Below are 19,675 nucleotides of genomic sequence, written 5' to 3'. Positions count from 1 at the left end.
TGAATAGCAAGAAAAAGAGTAGGTGGATATTATCATGGAAGAGTTACTTATTTGCAATGAACAGGAAAAGAATGCTTTCATATTCTGCTGATGGAAGTTTTACTACTGCAGCTAGGCAAGCAAAATATCTTTACTGCTATGGCTTTAATTTTAAACTATTTATTCAAGAACCACCAGAAGTGTTACTTTACTTGCTTAAGGTATAAAAAGCTTCAGAAGCTGGAATGTGGTAACCAATTTCCTTTTTTAACATTAGACTTGCAGATCTGCTTACTTTAGAATTTGTCTGGGGTGGTACTGAAGTGATACTGGAAGTTGAGCAACAGACAAATGCTTTGTGCTTTTTTTTAATTTAATTTTATTTTTTTCTCCCTGCTGCTGCTGTTAAAAACCCGCATCTCTAAATGTAATGAATGTTAGGGACAGGTATGTGTATGAAAAATTAAAGAAGATTTTCAAGAATTCATAATAAATCTTTCAAGCTATAAGCAGCCCCTGCAATGGTAGTGGTGAAATTTGACACCCAGTATTCTTAACATAGCAAGAAAATAAATGTTTGCTCCTCTTCAAAGTGCAAATATCTACATGTAAAAATAAAGTATATGTATTAATATAAGTAGAAGGTGTGGGCAAACCCTTTATTTCTTTAAAAGTTAGATGAGGAGCGTAACTACAGTGTTGAATAACTGATTTTATTTTAAGGCTTGTAGCTAACCTAAACTGTCCTATTGCATTTAGGTGAGATGGAACTAAATAAATAAATGAGAGGAATTAGAACTTTGAGAATTTAATTAGAAACCACAGTAAATAGTTCTTCCAGGTGCTTAGTTGGATGATTCACATCTTCTGAAGCAGTGATATCTTTGTGGAACTAGGTAGGTATATTATAAGTGGACAACATCTTCCAGAAAGTGGACAGAATGTGATGGGAATGTAGGAGCAGGAGGCAGTGCATCTGCAGGGAGTAATACACTTGTGGCTTCAGAAAAGTGGTATTTTATTCTTCTTCATAGTCCTCCTCCCATTAGCCTCTTCTGTGATACAGTAAGAATGGAAACAAAGCTTTGTACTTGGTCTCTGTTTAAAATTGGAAGTAGTAAATTCTTCAGCTTTGAAAAACGCCAGAAACTTCGGGCATCCGAAGCTGCTTCACAATGAGGGGGGTTTCCTGTACAGGGGCAGGTGGGAAGCTTTGTGCCAAACGCGGGGTTCTACATCTTGGAGGGGGTGAGCTCAGGATACCTGAGGGGTAGAAACTTTGTTGGCTTAAGCAAAGCTGTAAGGTTGCATGATCGTGATACAGAAACGATGTAAGTTTAGAAGTCACTCTGTCATCTGAACTTATTTTCTGGATGGTCTTAAAATATGTAGATGGCTATGAGTGTGATTTTTGTTTGTTTTTTGTTTCTTTCTGCTGTTCACTTTCTGGCTGACAGTACTTTGGCTACTCTGATTTAGCATGTTTCATCTGCAAGGGAAAATTGCATGCTGATTATTCAAGATACTTAACAAAGAGAGAGAACAAAGCCAGGAATATGAGTAGTGAGAGATTTAAGAACAGAGTTGACATAACATCTTAATCTACTGTAATAGGTGAATTTCATCACACTTGTGTCCAAATTATTACTTGTTCTTTCTTTCTATGTAATGCTGCGACTTAACATTCCTCACGCATAACTCTCAAGGCTTTTTATTTTAGTGAGCAGCTGCTATAAATACTTAGCTTTTTATGGAAAGGGGAAAAACAAGACACACTTTCATCTCTTGTGTGTTGTGTTTAAACCCTTGCCCCTATTTTTTTTCTCCATGACGCTCCATTATATTTCACAACCAAGTGCCTACGAAAGCACTGGTTTAGCTTTCCCCTTTCATTTCCCAGAAGGCTGCTGTTTGTGCCATGGCACAGCTCAGGCCCCTCAGAGCCCCTCAGCTCCTTGTGAGTTCCGGGCAGGCTGAGCTGCTGCTGCTGCTCATTCTAAAAAAACACCATCAGTTGTGGTCTGAACTTCCCCGGAGATGGGATTAACCAAAACATTTGGAGAATGCAGGGGGGTGGGCGCTCACCTCCTCTAGGGTACCCTCCGGGCAGGAGCAATCCATATGTGTGAGCTTCCTGTGTGCCTGAAAGCTACTGCCTGTCTGTGTTGCCTGGGATATGGTGCGGTTTTTGGGAATGAGGCTGTGAAGAAAGGATTATATATGTCATTTAAATACTAGAACTGTGGCCTTATAGGGTTTGAGGGCTCCCCTTCAATTTTTCTTTCTCTGAATTAAAAGCGTGTGATTTTATGCCAGTGATGATCATAATAGTAAAAATAGATTAAAAGATGTATCAAAGAGAAATTATTCATAGCATAAATCAGTTTATTCCCTTCTTTCCTCATTTTAACTTTTTACAGCATGCAGAGATGTGATGTGGTTATTCAGCACTATTACCTAATCCCTAGACAAAATTATTCTTAATGTCATGAGTCCTGGGCACTAATATGGCCAAAACTGGTATGTCACTGTGCATATATGGCTTATAGGTAGCAACTCTATTAAAAGCCAGAAAAATATTCTTAGATCCACAAGAAACCTGCACTGACTGCTATATTCCTGAATGTATTGTTAAGCATGGCATTTCGTAGTATCTCATGGGCAGATTGAAATGGAAATAAAAGTTTCAGGTAAGTTTCATTTACCCTTTAGCCAACTTAAGAATGGGACGTCAAACTGAATAAGAAACTAGAGATGATTAAAAGGCATCCTGAGCTGCAGTCCATATTTTGTCATAGACCTCTTCAGACAAACCATTTCTTAGCGCCTCTCTGACTTTGTCCTCTTCTATAAAAGGGAATAATTGCACTTCCCTCCCTTACTGAGGTGTTGCCAGAGTATGTGTGTTAAAGAGTATATGATGCTATTATTCTGTGATTGTGGGGCCATATACCTCCAAAAAATAGAAAATTCTGTAATCCAATTTCTGTACTATGGCACAAGAAATGAAGCCATGGATAATAAGGGGGGGGTATACTTGGCTATTGTTGTCATTAAAAAAAATTATAGATTTTAAAAAAGCTACAACCCCACCAATTCAATTATGTTCACAGAAATGGCAGAGTCCTCCCCCTGCAGAACTTGTGAGCTGTACAAAGGCACTGCAGAGCACTGCATCTGTGCAGAGGGTTGGTTAGAGGTCTCTTGTGTGATACTGCCATAAATGCTGTTAGTTTTCCACAGGTATAGGTGGGCAAACCTTTACTTACCTTAGAAAACACTGTAATTTGATATCAAAGTAGCCTTAGTATTGACACAAAGAAGGGGAAAGTTCTAGAGGATGTATAAATTGGTATTGTTTTATACTTTTTCCCCTAAATCTGAATGCATGTGTTTAAAATGAAGACACTTTATCTGACATCTTGTGGATACAGTCTTCAGTTGCACTGTGTGAAGGATTAAACAGAGGATGGAATGAAAATCAGGGAAATCCAGAAGAATAATCTCTTAAAATCATAGAATCATAGAATGGTTTGGGTTGGAAGGGACCCTTAAGGTCATGTATTCCAGCCCCCTGCTGTAGGCGGGGACACCTCCCTCTAGACCAGGTTGCACAAGGCCCCATCCAGACTGGCCTTGAACGCCTCCAGGGAGGGGTCTTTCTGGCTACCTGTTTACTCTTTAGTGCAAAGCAAGTCACTTTGTCTCTCTGTGTGTACCTAGTAAACGTACAGAATGTTGCACATTAGGTATGGGATGAGGTTGGATGATTGGCGTTAATCTATTGCTTTAGCTGTGTCAAAGTGGTATGTAAACACTAAGTAGGTCCAATAACAGCAAGTTTGTTTGTGTGTAAGTTCCTTTTACTGCTTTCCTCAAACTGAAGCTATATTCAGTGTAAAATCTGGTAGAATGCTTTTCTGCCTCAGTTGGTCCATGGATCCTAAATGCTTTTCCAACTGGGAAAACAAACTGTTTCTGTGTAACAAACACCAGCCTGCTGGCAGAAGGCTGGACATTGTTTCTTATTGTTTGGAGACCTGTTAAAAATAGTAAAGTCATCAGGAGCTGTGGGATGTAGGTTGCACTAGTGATCTGTTTGAGATGAGTGTTATCCTGCTGGTGGAAAAAAGCCAGATGTGTTATGATTGTAAAGGAGCACTGGTCTCACAATTTCTTTTTTCTTCAGTGTAGGAGGATCAGGTTGATTGAATCCATGTACTTTAAGAGTTGGTTACATAGTTAGCGCTTTGTTGTTGTTGTTGTTCTGAAACTTATTATGATTATTTTTAAATACTTAGCAATTTATTTTGGAATGGACAACTGCTTAGAACTTACCTGCTTTTCCAGTAAGATGGTGTGTATCATTTATGGCCTGTTTTTTCACAAGTAGAAGGGACTTTACTGTTGGTTTTATTGGCAGTCATATCCTCAGCAAATATAGTTTGTAAAGCATAATATTGAGTGAGTGACCCAGAATATTATAACTTCAGTTAGAATGTGCTTATAGAGTGAACTAGATACATATAGAAAGAAATGTAAATGCGTGTTATATTTCTAAACTGCTTAACTCTCACAAAATTCCATGTGCAGGTGGATAAACACAAAAGCTTTTGTTTTTCATTTCATGTTTAACAATCATTGTGACTTTAATTTTGTCTTTTTCTAACAATTGAGTTCTTTGCTCAATTTAAAATAGTTTGGCAATGATTCTTAGTAAAGGATACTTTTCCTTGTGCTGATATCGAGCAGTTTTTTTCCATATCAGTTATTAAGTGCAGGACAGATCATTTTGTTTCAACTAAGGCTGTAGAGCTGCTTATTTCAGGAGGTTTCTGATTTTGCTCTGAGTAAGTTCGAGACTGGTGTTGCTTGTGCCTGGTTGTCAAAGTGCTTTACAGCACTGGTTTGGTCAGTAAGTACACTGTAGGAATGGATGAAGCTTACTTTGGATAAAATCCAGCATTGGTGCCAACCATCTGTTCTTTCCTCCATTGAAATCCCTTACTGTAAATGGAGGAGGGTCTGGTTTTGGGCAGGTAACTGGCAGGGAGCTCTGAATCCAGGGGCCTGAATGATGCTCTGATTCTTCAACTAAGGAAGCCAAAATCTGAGTGTTTTCAAGGCCCCTCATTCGTTGAAGTTCTGTGATGGCTATATTTACTCTTAATTTCCATTTGCTTAGCTGCACAGTTGATCATAGCATAACATACAAGTGCAATAAGGAGATTCTCATACTCAGAAGTGACAAGACTTCTTAAAATGCATTATTTTAGAAATCTGAAGTTCTATCTCTGCTATTAGTAGTTTTTGTAAAAGCTCCGTCAGTTCTGGCATCTGTTTGGCTGCAAATGTGGATGTGGACAAACTGTCATCAGCCCTGCTCTAGCTTAGGTAAGTATATTTCTAGGCAGAGTAGTGCGGAGAGAGGCGTATAACAAAAGAACAACTGTGTGTTAATATTCATGTGACCTTTTTGCCTTCGTATTTTTGGCTTCCTCTCTCTTCTTTGGTTATTGTTATGCTATTGCATCATGTCTCAAATTACACTTAAGTTTTTTGTGGAAGAATCTTTGTCTGGTGTATTAGCAGGTAGTGTTAAAGATAACATCACTTTTATTACCTCCAAGTACTTAATGAATATCAAGGTATTGGGTTTCAGGTGTTATTCTCATTTTATGAATGAATCTGAAGTGTCTTGCTTGAGATATATGTCTGTAGCAGAGCTGGAATTTGATCCCAGATCCTCTCAAGTTCTCCCTGTGCTTTTCATCCAGCCAGCCATGTGAAGCTGGTGATGACTGCTGGATGGTATAATGCATGTATTCCAGGAGCTATAGTCAAACTGTTAAGTGCATTTGTATTTCTCATGAAGAAGCTTAAGGGAATGGAAAGTACCATCTCTCTGACCTTTCCCTTTCTTCTTCTCCTATAATATCTAGGCTCTTACCTCTTACAAACTCTTGAAGGAATGGGTGAAGCACCCAAACTGTGTATACTGGGACACTTAGAAGTCTGTCTGTCTTTGTGTTGGAGTACTAGAGAGATAAAGATGGAAATAACTGAATCTGCAGCAGTTTTTCTTGCTATAGTCTAATGCGATCACATGCATTTTTTACTCAGGGCAAAAGTGCAGAGAGATTTAGTCTGTCTCTGGGGTGTATCCATCCAGTTCTGCAGCTGGTGTGTTTGTGGTGGGAGAGGCATGTAGAGTGAAGGATGCACTGCGGCTATGTCAGCTGTGTGAGAACAAGCAGTTTTTGGCTTGCTCTCTGTCATTCTGACTTTAGAGAGCCTTCCGTAATTCCTGTATGTTGGAGTGAGCATTGCTCTCTTTGTTGCTAGCAACTGCCTTCCCTGACAGCTCCAAACAAAAAAAAAGCTTAAAATAGCTGTCTAGGAGCTTACAATTAGAAGAACTATTAACCGGTTTCCAGTGGGAAAGCATAGGACATTCAAGTAACTTTACAAAGACTGGAAGCAGTGGTTCATATTCCTTAATTGCTCTCTCTGCTCTCTAAGGCTGCTTAAAGTATTTCAGTTCACAGTATTTGTCACTATGATGGATTATAATTAATATTCTAAACTTCAGTACAGTTTATAAACATTAACTAATTTTAGAATGTGCTCTGTATATATTTTGTTAAAGTGTAATTCTGCACGGTGTTTTAAAGCCATTTGTAAAGAAGGGCCTTCCTGCATTTTTGTTTACAAAAGTCTGGTTTACGTAGCTGTCTCTTTCTCATAGTTCTCTCCGAGAACTGCATGTTGTTACAGTGCAAGATGACAGCTAAGGGTCTGCTATGAATCATGGATCTTTTGTCTTCTCAAAATGAGCACTGGGCAAAACTTCAGTTATTTTGGAAATACCAGTCAAACTTTTGCTTGGATAAATTAAACTGAGAAACTAATTTGTATTCAGTGTAGTTCCTTTTTAAGAGCTGCTAGAAACAACACCATCAATTCCTTCAAAAATGGATCCTTTTTCTGTTATTGTTTTTCCCCCTTCATAGTTTATGTCTATTAAGTTTTAGAATTCCACTCTGTTTCTTTAATAGCTGTCTTTTCTCATCCGTGTGATTTTGTTCTGGGAGGCATGTTTGTGTATGCCAGTAAGGACAAAATAATCATCAGCTCTTAATAGATATTTTCTCTGTGATGATTTTTGTGTCTTTTTCATCTTCTTAAAACTAAGTGGAAAATAACAGAAATTGAAAAGCGATCCTCCAAGATTTGTGCTGAGCTTACAGCTTGAATTGAGGAGGGCAGCCCAAACCATAGGTTAATTTTGTCAGGCTCCTTGAAGATGCAGAACTCCCATCTTTATATAACTGTTATCTGAAAATTTCCTTTTGAGACACATCCACGGTGCTTCCAAACCTTATTATTAAAATAAATAGCCTTTCTCTCTGTATCATACCATGTAGTAGAACACATCAATATGCTTAGTTGGAGAATGGAAAAATGATGTCCCTAGGTGTAAGCGGTAGGCCAAAATATAATCAAAATGCATGCTTGGGTGAACTTTGAGCATTCAAATGTAAAGGAAAGCTGCTCAATTAAATAACATACCTGAGAACTCGTTTTCACTGCCACTCCAAATCTCTACCATTCTTCAATTCAGTAGAGCAGAATATTTTACTCCAGTAGGATTTGTATTTCTCTAGTTCTATAACTGTTTCTATAGTTAGTACCTTCTTCTCGAGTGTGCATATTTTTCCCAAACAATGTGGCAATTGTACATTTTGCATTGTTTTGCTCACTGTAGGTAATCGACGCATGATGCTGTGTCTGGAATGACGTAAATAGCATCAGCAGTTCATCACACAAGGTGGTGTAATACCTGCTACCTGATCTTCCTTCAGCACAGCCATTCTCTCCTCTGCTTCATGTCACAAAGCTAATGGATTTCACTTCTGAATGCATGCTGAGTGATTTAATACATATTTATCAGTTCCCAGCCTCTGAAATGGGAAAGTGGAAGTGCTAGCAAAGTCATCTTAACTGTGCTGTGCCTGAGGAAGTCAGTCACAGCTTCTGCCTTCCTCTGCAATAGAAATAGACCAGTTGTGTGAAAACTTTCATTGTCCATAGAAGGCTTTAGTATGTCTGTTCACTTGGACATGTGTGTTCTAGTCCCAGGCAGGCACCCTTCAAGCAATGGTGAAAGTTCTCAAGTGCTCTGGATTGTCTTTTTTCTTCTTGTCATTGTCTGTGAAGCCATTTTCCTTTGATCCTTTACTCCCAATGAAGGGTAAGCTGTAAAACATTCATTTTTTGCTATGCTGTTTGAACAATAAGGCTTCCCATTTCCTGGGACATTATTGATTTTTAGGACTTCCCTCTGATACAGTTGTCTATATTAGTCTCTTATTAGGAAGGGTGGAGTAGTTGATACTTGGCTTATTGCTGTCATCTTTTAAACTGGAGACCGTTCAGTTTTTTCCTGTTCACTTTGAGCTTCTGTTGCTGCTCTTCTGTTGTGCTGGACTCCTGAAAAACATGCCTTTCACTACAGAGACAGGCTTTCTAATCATCTGTGGAAAATGCCCTACTGTATAAAGCGCACTGAAAGGGACATTAAACCATCATTCTCCATTTACCTTTTTGGCTTTCTTGAACTTGGCTTTCTTGTTACTCAGTTGCTTTCAGCCTTCTCCCTGTATCTATCAGGTAGATTGTTATGCTCTGCCTTGTACTGAGGTTACAAGCAATGTCAATTTTCTAGTTTCCCTTTCTCCCTCCTAGGGCAACCTGTAGGAAAGCTTGTTAGCCTTCCTGCTGAAGGTGTCTGAAGGTGGTGAGTGGGAGGCTGCCAACAATCTGTAGGAATTCTGATGCTGCTGTCTGAAAGAAAATGTGACAAAGTACGTGTGTGGGAGAGGCTTCTGAGGGAGAGATTGAAGCTGTTTTCATATGCATAGGACATGGACAAGCTGTGCAAAAGCTTTACAAATCCTCTACCAAATACAAAAACTGTCCCATATTTTCATCACTGCCTTGGTTCTTACCCAAGACTGTTGCAATTTGTGGCAGTTTGATAAGAGACCAATTTCTTTTCACTGGAAAAATACCTTGTTTGTGATATGCCATAAATCTCCAGTCATTTAAAAACATTAAAAACCAACGAAACAAACAAAAACAGAAACAAAACCCACCCACTGAATTATCTCTGTCCCGCTACTGCACTGCAGGAGTTCAATTTTCTTTGCCTTTACTATGTGATTGTAAGTAGCTCATCCTATTCGTACCCTTCTTGGTATGGAGGGGCACTGATAAGTAGTATCCTATATTTTGTTCTTGATTTTTCTTTCTTTTTTTTTTTTTTTTTTTTTTTTTTTTTTTTTTTTAGTCCTGGTTTGTTGCATGATCTCAGAAGTGAGTTCCTTCCCCTCTGTTCCTCATTAGTAAAATGTGTGTCATGGTTCTTACCAGCTTAATACGTACTGGATTTGATGATGTGATGAGCAAGTTCAAGGAGGACTGCTAGATTGCTTTCTCAGGGCGCTGGTTAGCTTTCTACATCTGACTTAAATGCAACAGTTATTCGTGGAATCTGTTAATTAACATTAAGTAATTGAGCTTTCTAAGGGGAGATCAGTAATTTGAGTTGCTGGCAGCAAGAGGGTTTTGTTTAAGGGGAAATGATCTCATTGCTCTAATTTGACAGATTCCCTGCAAGGATCTGAGGTTGTGAAGCTGAAAATGTACATTAGCTAACACCAGGAACATTTTTTGTTTATCACATAAAAAAAAATACAATTGAAATACATAAAAACTAGGATTATAGTGGTGAAACAGAAGATGCTTTCTACTATTTATTTTCTGCTTCCTTAGTTTTCTCAAGGTTTGAGGTGAAATCAGTCTTTCCAAAGTTGTTTCTACCATTCTCTGTCAGAGAACATTGCCTGCAAACAGTCCCAAAAGACATGAGGAATCTGCACAGTATTAACCTGCTTATCATGCCAAATGTAGGAGGTGTGGCAGATAACTGAGCAAAGCACAGGACTGCACGGCCCTCAGCAGATAAATTGAAGAGTAGTGTTTAATGTTACTTCTTTGTGTGAGGTCACAAACTTGGTATGTGAAATTGTGAAGTATTTGTACTTAATGGAAGATAGTGTGTAAAGAAAGAGAGGAAGTAATGATGAGAGTTCATTGCATATACAGAGAAAAAGTGTTAAAAGAGATGTAAAGAAGGACTTGTTATAAGAAGTGATGACAATGGGATGTTTTCTGCTTGTCCATCAAATTAATAACCTTTTTAATGTTAGTTTAAGAAAAATGCATGGAAATAAAAAGTTTTTATAATAAGCTCTCCAGGGTAAGGATAAATAGTGATTGCGTGGTTGCAATGGATAGGATGTCTAAATAATTCTTCAGAAGCTGTTTTCAGTTAGGTGAAATCTATTACTGGGACCTGAGGGCTGTCGCTTGCCTAGTGTGCGACTCTGAATGCCTCGGTCCTGCACTCCTCAGATCTATGTATCTTGAAGTTATTTAACTGAGAGACCTCTTCAGTCCCGTTATATATTTAAATCTTCCAGATGACATTTCCTAAACTGGAGATGGATTTTCTATGCTTTATATTTTCTTTAGTAGGGCTCTAGTGCGGATATGCTGGAGAAATTTTAGCCAAAAATGCTAACTCTAACTTCTCTCAGTAATGTGCCACAGGTAACTTACAGTATTTCATGGAACGAAGGAACATACAGCTTTCGTATCCACTGAATATGCTTATCTAATCCGACATTCCTGTTAATCTAGAAGAAAAAGCTGAACAACACACCACACACACAACAAAATAATAATAATTAAAAAACCAGCCCACAACCCTTAGAAATCTAAAAATATCTGCAGTAATAAAGGAGGTGACATTCAGTTGGCATTTTTCTGAAGAAAAGTTGGAAGCTGTTCTTACGTGCCAGGAGTTCCTGGAAGTGAAAGTAACTGGTGACAGTGTGTGCCAAATTTTACAGTTATTAAAACTAAGTGTACTGATGTTAGGTTTTGCTTTTTCTCTGTGCAGTGTAAAAGCAATGCAGAATATCATGTCTCCAGATATACTGAGGTGTTAAGACACATTATCTTCTGGGAATTATGGTGTCAGAACTGGCACTGTGCTTTGTTTGAAGGTAAGAACTCATCAGAGATTCAGTGCTCCAAAGCACACTTAAGCCTGGAAGTGTGCTGTCACTTTGCTACTTCAGTCTGACTCTTGTGCTGAAATTAGAGTAAAACGAAACCTCAGAGCAGGTAATTGGTTCGGATGATGATAATATGAGCTCATCCCTTGAACTCAGGGAGGGAAGCCTGCTTAGTCATAGAGCTAGCTCTGCTCAGCCAATGAAGCTGCCAAGTGTGAGCTTTCCTGCAGAACAGTCATGCCGCAGCTTCAACATCTATCACTTCAGCTTAAACTATGGACTATTGTTATTAAGATGACCTACAAAAAATCATAAAAATTAATGTTGTGATATTTTATTATCCAACACTAAATGTGCTAAGTCCCCTCCTCTTGGAGACCTCTCAGTTACAATTTCTTTATTTTTGCACGCAGTTGGGAGAGTTGCAATTTTCACTGCTTTTAGTTTAAAGTACCTGTAACACTTTTCCTCTCCAGTAGTATCGTTTTCACTATGTCTGTTTTTGTACTGCTGTAATTTCAGTTCTTCAATCACTACAGTCTTGTAGAGTGACAAGGTAACTTCTGTAAGTGGCAAGCCATATTTTTAGAAGTCTCCTTGTACAACACAGAGATGCATAATCCCTCCTGGAACTTAGCTCTGATTTTTTATTTTATTTTAGTTTAGTTTAGCTTTTGAGAACTTTGTGTCATTACTCTTTCTACATCTCCTTCCTGAGTGAGGATAATTCTAGGCTCTGTAATACCCATGGCTCCCTATCTAGTAGTGGATTATCCACAGCAAGTGGAGGCTTGGAGAGTCCCATAAACGCAACAATAGAGAACTCTGTTGCTAAAGGTCTTCTGGATAGTTTTGAGGGTGATGGTTGCAAACTTCACCCATCTCTAGGATGAGCATCATGGGTGTGGTGGGTGGTTTGTTTGGTTGGTTGATTTGTTTTGTTTGTTTCTTTTTTAAGGGTTAAAGTAAGCGTTGAAGTTGCATACCTGCTTTTGGGTAATTATCTTTGTATTCTTCCTCAAAGAGTAGAAAATGTGTTTCGGCAGAGCTTCTAAATGTTGTGTTACAGGTTTAAATTTGAGCTCGTGGCATTGTTCTGATACACACACACAAAGTGTTGTTGTTTCAATCATAATTATGTGATTGATCAATAGAAAAGCACACAAACATCAGTGGATGGAAAACTAGTATAAGATTGGTTTGGGGGGGAAATACTTTGTAATAATCTCAGAAAGTAAGATAGTATAAACCACTATTGTAGTTATTAATCAGGTACTGTGATTAAGCTGTTAGCTCTGATAAATTTCTAGCAGTGATACAAAAAGCAAGGAGCGAGAATAACATTAACGCTCCTGGGAGGCATATACCAACCTTTCCACCTCTACGTTTTTGCTATCATGCATCCAGCTTCCTGTTGTGGAATATTTTTTCTTTTCATAGTGACATTTTGAAATGGGATTTCATCAAGTAAGTTTTCACTCATTGATGTACTAGTTATAATTTAAATATATATATATTTTTTCCATCTCACACATCCATAAATTCTTCTAGAGTTTCTTTAGTCTTGTTGAAAGAGGACTGGAAAACGGGCTGAGAAGTTGCACTTAGAAAAGGAAGGAACGCCCTGGCTCTGTGATATGTGGTGGCAGAGGTCCATGGTTTGTAGCCAGGGTGAAGGGGGAGGGAGTGGAGGGAACAGCTATGTAACAGACTGAGGAAGTGAGTCACTGCTCTGTGAAACACAGGCCTATGGTTCCACTAGAACCAGAGCCAAGCCTGGCCTCCAAGGTGGAAGTTGCATAAGTTAATTTAAACCCTTTGTCTTTTCCTCCTCGTCACACTACCAACTCTGCCATAGTATTAAAGCTTGCACTGTAGCCATATCCGTTTTGAGGAAACTCAAGTTACTGAACTTCAGTGTGCTGTATACTTCTTTCTTATTATTTTTCATATTATACAAAGAGGCTAAAGGATTTATTTCAGGTTTTGGTGGAGTGTGTGTGTTAATCTTGCCAGCTTTGTGCAGATTTGTGAAATTCAAGGACAGTTTTTATGAGCAGTAGCCTTGTTCTTTTTTGAAAATTCCTTTGAGTGCGTACAGTACAAATAGGAAAACTGCCTTTTCATATAAAGGAAGAAGAGATGCCTCCTGCAGTTGATCCCTAAACTGCACAATTTGTTTCTAAAACACTTTGTGACTCTGGACTAAAGTGTACTATTTTAGTAGCAGGTAATAGTGAATTTGCAAACCTGTTTTCGTCAGTCAAGAAAAATGTTTCTCTTTGATGCTTTCAGGTCTCTGAGATTTAAGGCCGCTTAGTTGTTACCTACAAATGATGCTTTATTAAAAGTTTTCCCCATAATTCTTGATGACCAGCTCAGCTCAGGTGGGAAAGTCCCAAACGTTTTGCAAAATCCCTGAAGAAGTACAGAGCTATAATCGTTGTTTGTACCTGCGCCTCCAATGCCTGAGAATTAAGTTCATTCATCAAAGGAAACTTGATTTTATGGCAAAAAGTATGCTATAAATATCTTAATATCTTAAATCCATCTTAAAATATCTTAGTTTTTCAGAATTATATTGGCATAATCTGTCTTGAAGTGTATATCAAGAAGAGACAGTAACAGAGACTTGCCTATCATTACTTGTTTGTTATCAGTTTAACAATTTCACTAAATGTAAAAGTAAATCTTAAAAGGCTACAGGCGTCTTGCTAGAAATAATTGTATATGTACTATATACATGTTAGGCATAAATCCTTGGGCTTTTAAAGCCTAAATTTGTGGCTACTTTTTTTTCCTGCCCACCCCCCAGGGAAAAGAAGACAGGAGCTGTCCTAGGCTCCATGATCCAGAAAAACTTTCTCTGTTAAGTTTGTAGCTTTACAACAAAATGTTTGCTAGTGTTTGGGACCAGTTGTAATGATCTGCCTGAACTGCTTTGCCATGAGTGTGACCTGAGAAAGAACAGTTGCTTTCAGCTGTTGAAAAAAGCCATCTTAACGCTTGAGCAGGCCCTATTTTGGAGCATGTAGATGCCTGATAGGTAGCTCTGAATTGGAAAGTGTTATGGTTTGTCTTGCCAGGCAGGCAGCTCAGCACCAGACCACTATTTGCTCACTCTCCCCAGGTGGGATGGGAAAGAATCAGAACGGGAAAAGTGGAAGAATTTGCAGGCTGAGATAAAGACAATCTGCTAGATAAAGCAAAAACCAGGTGCACAAGTGAAACAAAGCAAGGAATCCATTAACTACTTCCTATCTGCAGGCAGATGTTCAGCCACTCCCAGGAAACAAGGGCTCATCGCGCATTTTACTTCATTGGGAAGACAAACTTCACTGCGAATGTTCCCTCTTTCTTTTCCTCAGTAGTTACTGTTGAGCACAATGCCATGTTATACGAAAAATCCCTCTAGTCAGTTTGACGTAGTGCCCCCTCCTAGCTTCCTGTTTCCCCCAGCTTTCTCTGTGATAGGTCAACATGAGAAGAAGTCCTTGGCTCTTTGTGTAAGCACTACTCTGCCATAAGTAAAACATCACCACTGTTTTCACCAAAAACCCCAAACGCATCATCATACAGACAATTAACTTTATCCCAGCCAAAACCATGACAGAAAGCAACTATAATGATGGGGAGTTAATAGGGGGTGATGGGCTGTTGCCTGATTCTTTTCTTCAAAACATTCACTGGAGCATCTTGCTGTGTGTTTGGCTGCAGCTGTAGTGTGTTTGAGTGTCTTTGGGAAATGTGGCCTGACACATTATTTTTCTCTTTGGTGAGTCATGAGGGTTTTGTTTTGTTTTGTTTTGTTTTGCTTTGTGTTTTTGAGTTCAGATTATCCTGGCTAATTGTCCAGATGAGAGTTTAAGAGAAAAGCTTTTAGAGTTTGATTAGTCAGAAGCCTGTGTGCAATTGGGTATTGCATCATGCAAGTGTATTATATCTACTTTGTAAAACTAAGTTGTTTTACATTCTCTCAGCAAGTCATATCTATTATTTCTTACACACACTGTCCTGATCTTTGTTTCCATCAGAAATAGGACAAATATGCACGTAACTGCTTATTGCATGAGTGTTTATATTCCATTTGTCTGTTAATGATTCATTGTAGTTGCTTCTCTATTTCAGGACCTACAACTAAGTGGACCCTACTGACCTGTGAACAACAAAGGATAAGAGTGAAAAGAAGTGTGAGAAGCGCACATTGAAAAAGGAAGTGGAGGCACTTTCATCTGGACTTCTTTCCTGCCCCTTATTACTAATATTGAATGGAAAAGAGAGATTTATGTGCCTTTTCTCCCCCAGTCTCAGGGATGGGTGTATTATAAATACGGTGTGTGCAGTTGGAAGAATAGACTGAATCATGAATCTTCAGGCTCAGCAAAAGTCTTCAACCAAAAGGACTGGGAAACGAATTACTTATTTTAATGAGCAAGATATAACTGCGTCATCAAAAGAGCCACAGCAGCAGCTTAAAGAAGGACAGTATTATGGTCATGGAGGGAATATTCCAGCCTCCCAAACCATGGAGATTCCTCACACAGCAGGATTAACAAGTGCCCCCAGCAACGTTGCTTTGATGAACTCAGTTTACAGTCAAGATAGGGGAGAATCAGTGATGATGTCCCAGCCAGTAACAGCTGTCAAATGGCAGAATTCACTAATGGGAAACAGGTTGCCAGAGAGAGGCGATGCCCACTGGCAATCTCCATCTGCAATGTGGAACCACAGTATGGTTTTTGGGAGCAATCCAAAAGGACCCCATGCCAGTGCAGGTGCCCCAGGCTTCTATGGTCACCCAGAAGCCCTTAAAAGAAATCAAGAGAAAGGAGTATTTGTGTCTCAGATGGATTTGTATGAAGATGCAGTCCAACAAATGATGTCCCAGAAGGCTCAGCTGGAGCAGCAAGCACTGGTTAGACAGCAAGCACAAATGAATTCCTTTCATCAGATGCAGAAACAGCAGCAGCAGAATCAAAGTCTGCCATTACAGCCTTTTCAGCTTGCATTTGGTCACCAAGGCCAGAAGCAAGGTCTTCCTGAATTATTGCATGTCTTTCAAGAAGCCCCAGCTTCTTCCACTCCAGCATTTACTGCTCAACAAAAACAGCAAGCTCTTCCCCAGCTACAACTGTTTGAAAATTTCTATCCTCAGCAGCAGCAGCAACAACAGGCTGCCACACAAGTTTTTGGTCTACAGCAAACTACTTCCATAGCACAGCCTCATGTGGCAGCTGCGGCACCTCAGCATCACATGATGGCGCACCAGTTTCAGCAGTCAGAGAGGAACCAGGAACTATTCAAAGCTCTAACAGAGCAGAACCAACAGACCGTGCTACCTCAGACCCAGATTCCTTTTCCAAGAAGGTCACGGAGACTCTCTAAAGAAGGTGTCCTGATGACATCTACAGGAGAAGTGACAGCTTCCAAGCAGGCAGAAGAGCAATCTGGCAATTTATTTCTCCATCACTGGCAAACACATCAGCAAGAGGTCCCATTACAGCAGCCGCTTGAATCACTGACTCATAACAAAAGTAGCTATTCACATCCCAAGAGAATGGATCAGGGGCAGAAGGATGTCCTAGCCAATAGTGAACTGTGCCAGATGGAAACGGACAGGCATGCCATCGCTCAGAATGGCAGAGATGCGGAGAAACAGCCAGTAGCAGCAGAAGAAAACACTCCAAGAACTAATGACTTTCAGGGTGTTAGGGGTGGTGTAATCCAAAGTACACGAAGGAGAAGGCGTGTTTCTCAAGAAGCCAATTTGCTAACTTTGGCCCAAAAAGCTGTTGAGCTGGCTTCTCTTCAGAAGGTAAGGCATACATCCTAGCTAGTGTAGCATGAGGGCTATTTTAGACAACAAAATAGGGCTGAAATGAAAAGGAATTTATGTACTATGCAGGATCGGATTGTCTCTTGATGCAAGAAGTGCTGCAGTGCAGTAGGGGCAGCTCTGTATAGTCATAAGGGCAGTTATACTTCACTAATACTGAATGAAATTTTAGTTCAGGACTTAAAAAAAAATGTTTTCTGCTTAGGCTGCAGGCTGATCAGGAATGTAGGGTGACGAATATGAACAGTTAAATATCTTTTGACCATTCTCTTCCTTTTATGTTAAGGCTACTGCTTACCTGCTATTTTATAGTTTTAGATGTTGAAATGTTTCTAAATTGTACTATCTAAAATTACTTAATGCTATTTGCTTGTTCAATATTTCACATATATTAAAAGCCCAAGGAAGCCTAATTTAATAAGATGTGCTGGTCATAAGGGTATCTTTTTTTTTCCCTGAGAATGTCCAGCAGCAGCTGCTCAGAGTTTGAAAATCTGAGGACAAAGTCTGCATGTAGATTTTCTGTAGGACTTGAACAGGGAAGAAATTGTATTGAGTGACAAGGTAATTCTCTACTACCCTTTTAGTGTTCCATCAGTCTAACTGTCCAGTATGAATACAGTTTGGCAAGATGGTAAGGCTCAACGTTAGCACAGGAGAGAGTTACGGTAGCATTTTTGTTGTTTGTCTATGAGGTGTGCTTTGCAGTTTTCTTTGGGGTGTGGTTAGACTAATCTTTCAACGAGTCCCTCTTATGAGAAGTTAAGATACACTTTTCTTTGGAAGCTTTGTTGCTAGGGAGTGATGAAATACAGCTGTGAGCTACTTTTACAGCATGAGCTACTTTTACCTACAGGTTTGCTGCTCAAGTTGCTGACCAATCAGACAACAAAGGGAAGGAATTATTACTTTTTTTCCCCTTCTGTTGATATTCTTTTTTTCTAATTTGCCTGTGGCTGGGATTGGTTTTTCCATAGAGATATATGCTTCTTGAATAAAAGAGCTGGGCTTTTGTACAGCAACCAGTGGCTGTCACTGTCATGAATCCTTTTTGCTCTCATACCAGTTGAACAAGCTGTTTACCAGCAGGTGTGATACAAACTGCAGTCTGATCTACACAGTGGCAGGACAAAGCTCACTAAGGCGCTGGGAAATGGGCCTGACAGGTGAAACAAGAAATTAATCACTTCAAGGCTTGTCTGCTTGTGTTTTGATTTATAATGCAAAGACCAGAGAAACATTTTGACAGATGCTCATTCGCTCTTGGTTGCTTCCATGGAGGCACTAGCTGAAGAGCATTTTGTGTTTGGATATCTTCAGGCTTCCAGGATGAGGTTTGGAAGGAGGCTAAAATTCTTACCCGGTGTCTGATAAACTTTGTCTCTAAGGAGACTGGATATTACATGAGAGAAAAAGAAAACACTTTCAAGAGAGTTGTCTTCTCTTACCAGTGTCTGTCTGACAGAAACAACCAAGGAGCCTTCCCTAGTACAGGTTATGCAAAGAGCATACGATTGGGCTATAGGATTAAATTATTGATGAAAGAAGATATATTCATAATTTCAATTAGTTGTTTGAATGTTCCAGTGTAGTAGGTGCACGTATATGTGAAAACATTATTTTGGACAGCAGTGTCAAAATATATGTGCAGTGTCATAAATGATGCTTTGCACCAGAGCTGCCCATCTACCGTGTCTGCCTTTTTCAGGTGTTTTTTTGCTGCTTACAGATTGCAGTGAAATCTCAACTCTTAGTATTACTGTTTCATTTTGAATATATCTGCTGCATGTGACTTCTTTTAGAGGTGACTTAAGGAGTACACATGGTCAATACCAAAATGACTGATGGGTTTCTGTGGATCTACTGAAAGATTCTAGGCCAGTAGTGCATTCATCAGTATTTATGCAAGAGTCTAAATGGAAATGCAACAGGTTGCACTTGTTGGAGTTGTCCAGCAGCTTCCTACCACCACTTCTTTAATAGGGATACGGAACTGGCTGAAAATCACTAGCAGTTTGACAAATGATGGTCCCGTCCCTTGTCTGATGATTCCTTTTTGCCTACCTCTGGGTGTAATCAAACTGTTTAGAAAATTATTTAGTTTTATTCAAATAAATCACTTGACTGCAAAATCAAGGCTACCAGTTACCGTTCTGGAGTGAAGAGAGGTTCTCAGAGCTCATGAATTCCTTCTACAGAACACTCTGTGCCAGTTGATGCCAAATGTGACTTCTCAGTTCTGTGTTTCGTTGTCACACAATGGGGGATGATACCTCCAGTCAAGCAGCCAAATTTTGAAACTCCAGTGCCATTTATGGGATAAAGCTTCCTCTGCTACTCTAATAAAATATCTTGCAGATAGGAAGTCCTAAATCTCTTTGTTCTGATTGATTTTACTTGCCCAGGCTTAACACCTGGATTTAGGCATCTTGGAGAGTCTAGAGCTCCAGCTTCAAGCTCTGGCATCTTGTGATAGTGGGATTGCACTTCTCTCAGTATAAATATATTATCAAAGTGGGACTTCAGTCTAGTCCTTCCAACTGTTTGGTTATTTGTACACCAACTAAAGCTAGTACATCAATTCTCCAGTGAAGCCAGCTCTCTTGATCTGTAACAACACTGAAACAACAGGAGAGTTTTGAAACCTTACAACAGAATCTTCTTATGCTAAGATTTTTATTAGGATTAGGTGTTCTTAGTGGAATATGATTTC

The 19,675-nt window shown here is 39.3% G+C and overlaps 1 protein-coding gene across 2 annotated transcripts in view; it reads left to right on the top strand.

Moving 5' to 3' along the window:
• The window catches only part of MIDEAS (mitotic deacetylase associated SANT domain protein), a 52,443-nt gene that overhangs the window by 13,668 nt on the left and 19,100 nt on the right, over nt 1–19,675 (top strand). The window contains exons 2-3 of one of the 2 annotated variants that reach the window (XM_072338258.1): nt 11,009–11,114; nt 15,255–16,941. In XM_072338258.1, coding sequence (XP_072194359.1) covers nt 15,490–16,941 — 1,452 coding nt within the window. In that variant the 5' untranslated portion in view covers nt 11,009–11,114; nt 15,255–15,489. The remainder of the gene's footprint in view (nt 1–11,008; nt 11,115–15,254; nt 16,942–19,675) is intronic. The other variant, XM_072338257.1, reaches the window with a different exon arrangement.

Source organism: Excalfactoria chinensis, chromosome 5 (assembly GCF_039878825.1).
Source record: "Excalfactoria chinensis isolate bCotChi1 chromosome 5, bCotChi1.hap2, whole genome shotgun sequence".
In the NCBI taxonomy this organism is placed as follows: Eukaryota; Metazoa; Chordata; class Aves; order Galliformes; family Phasianidae; genus Excalfactoria; species Excalfactoria chinensis.
Note: the sequence above shows the minus strand (reverse complement) of the source record. Positions and strands in the feature narration are given on the sequence as shown.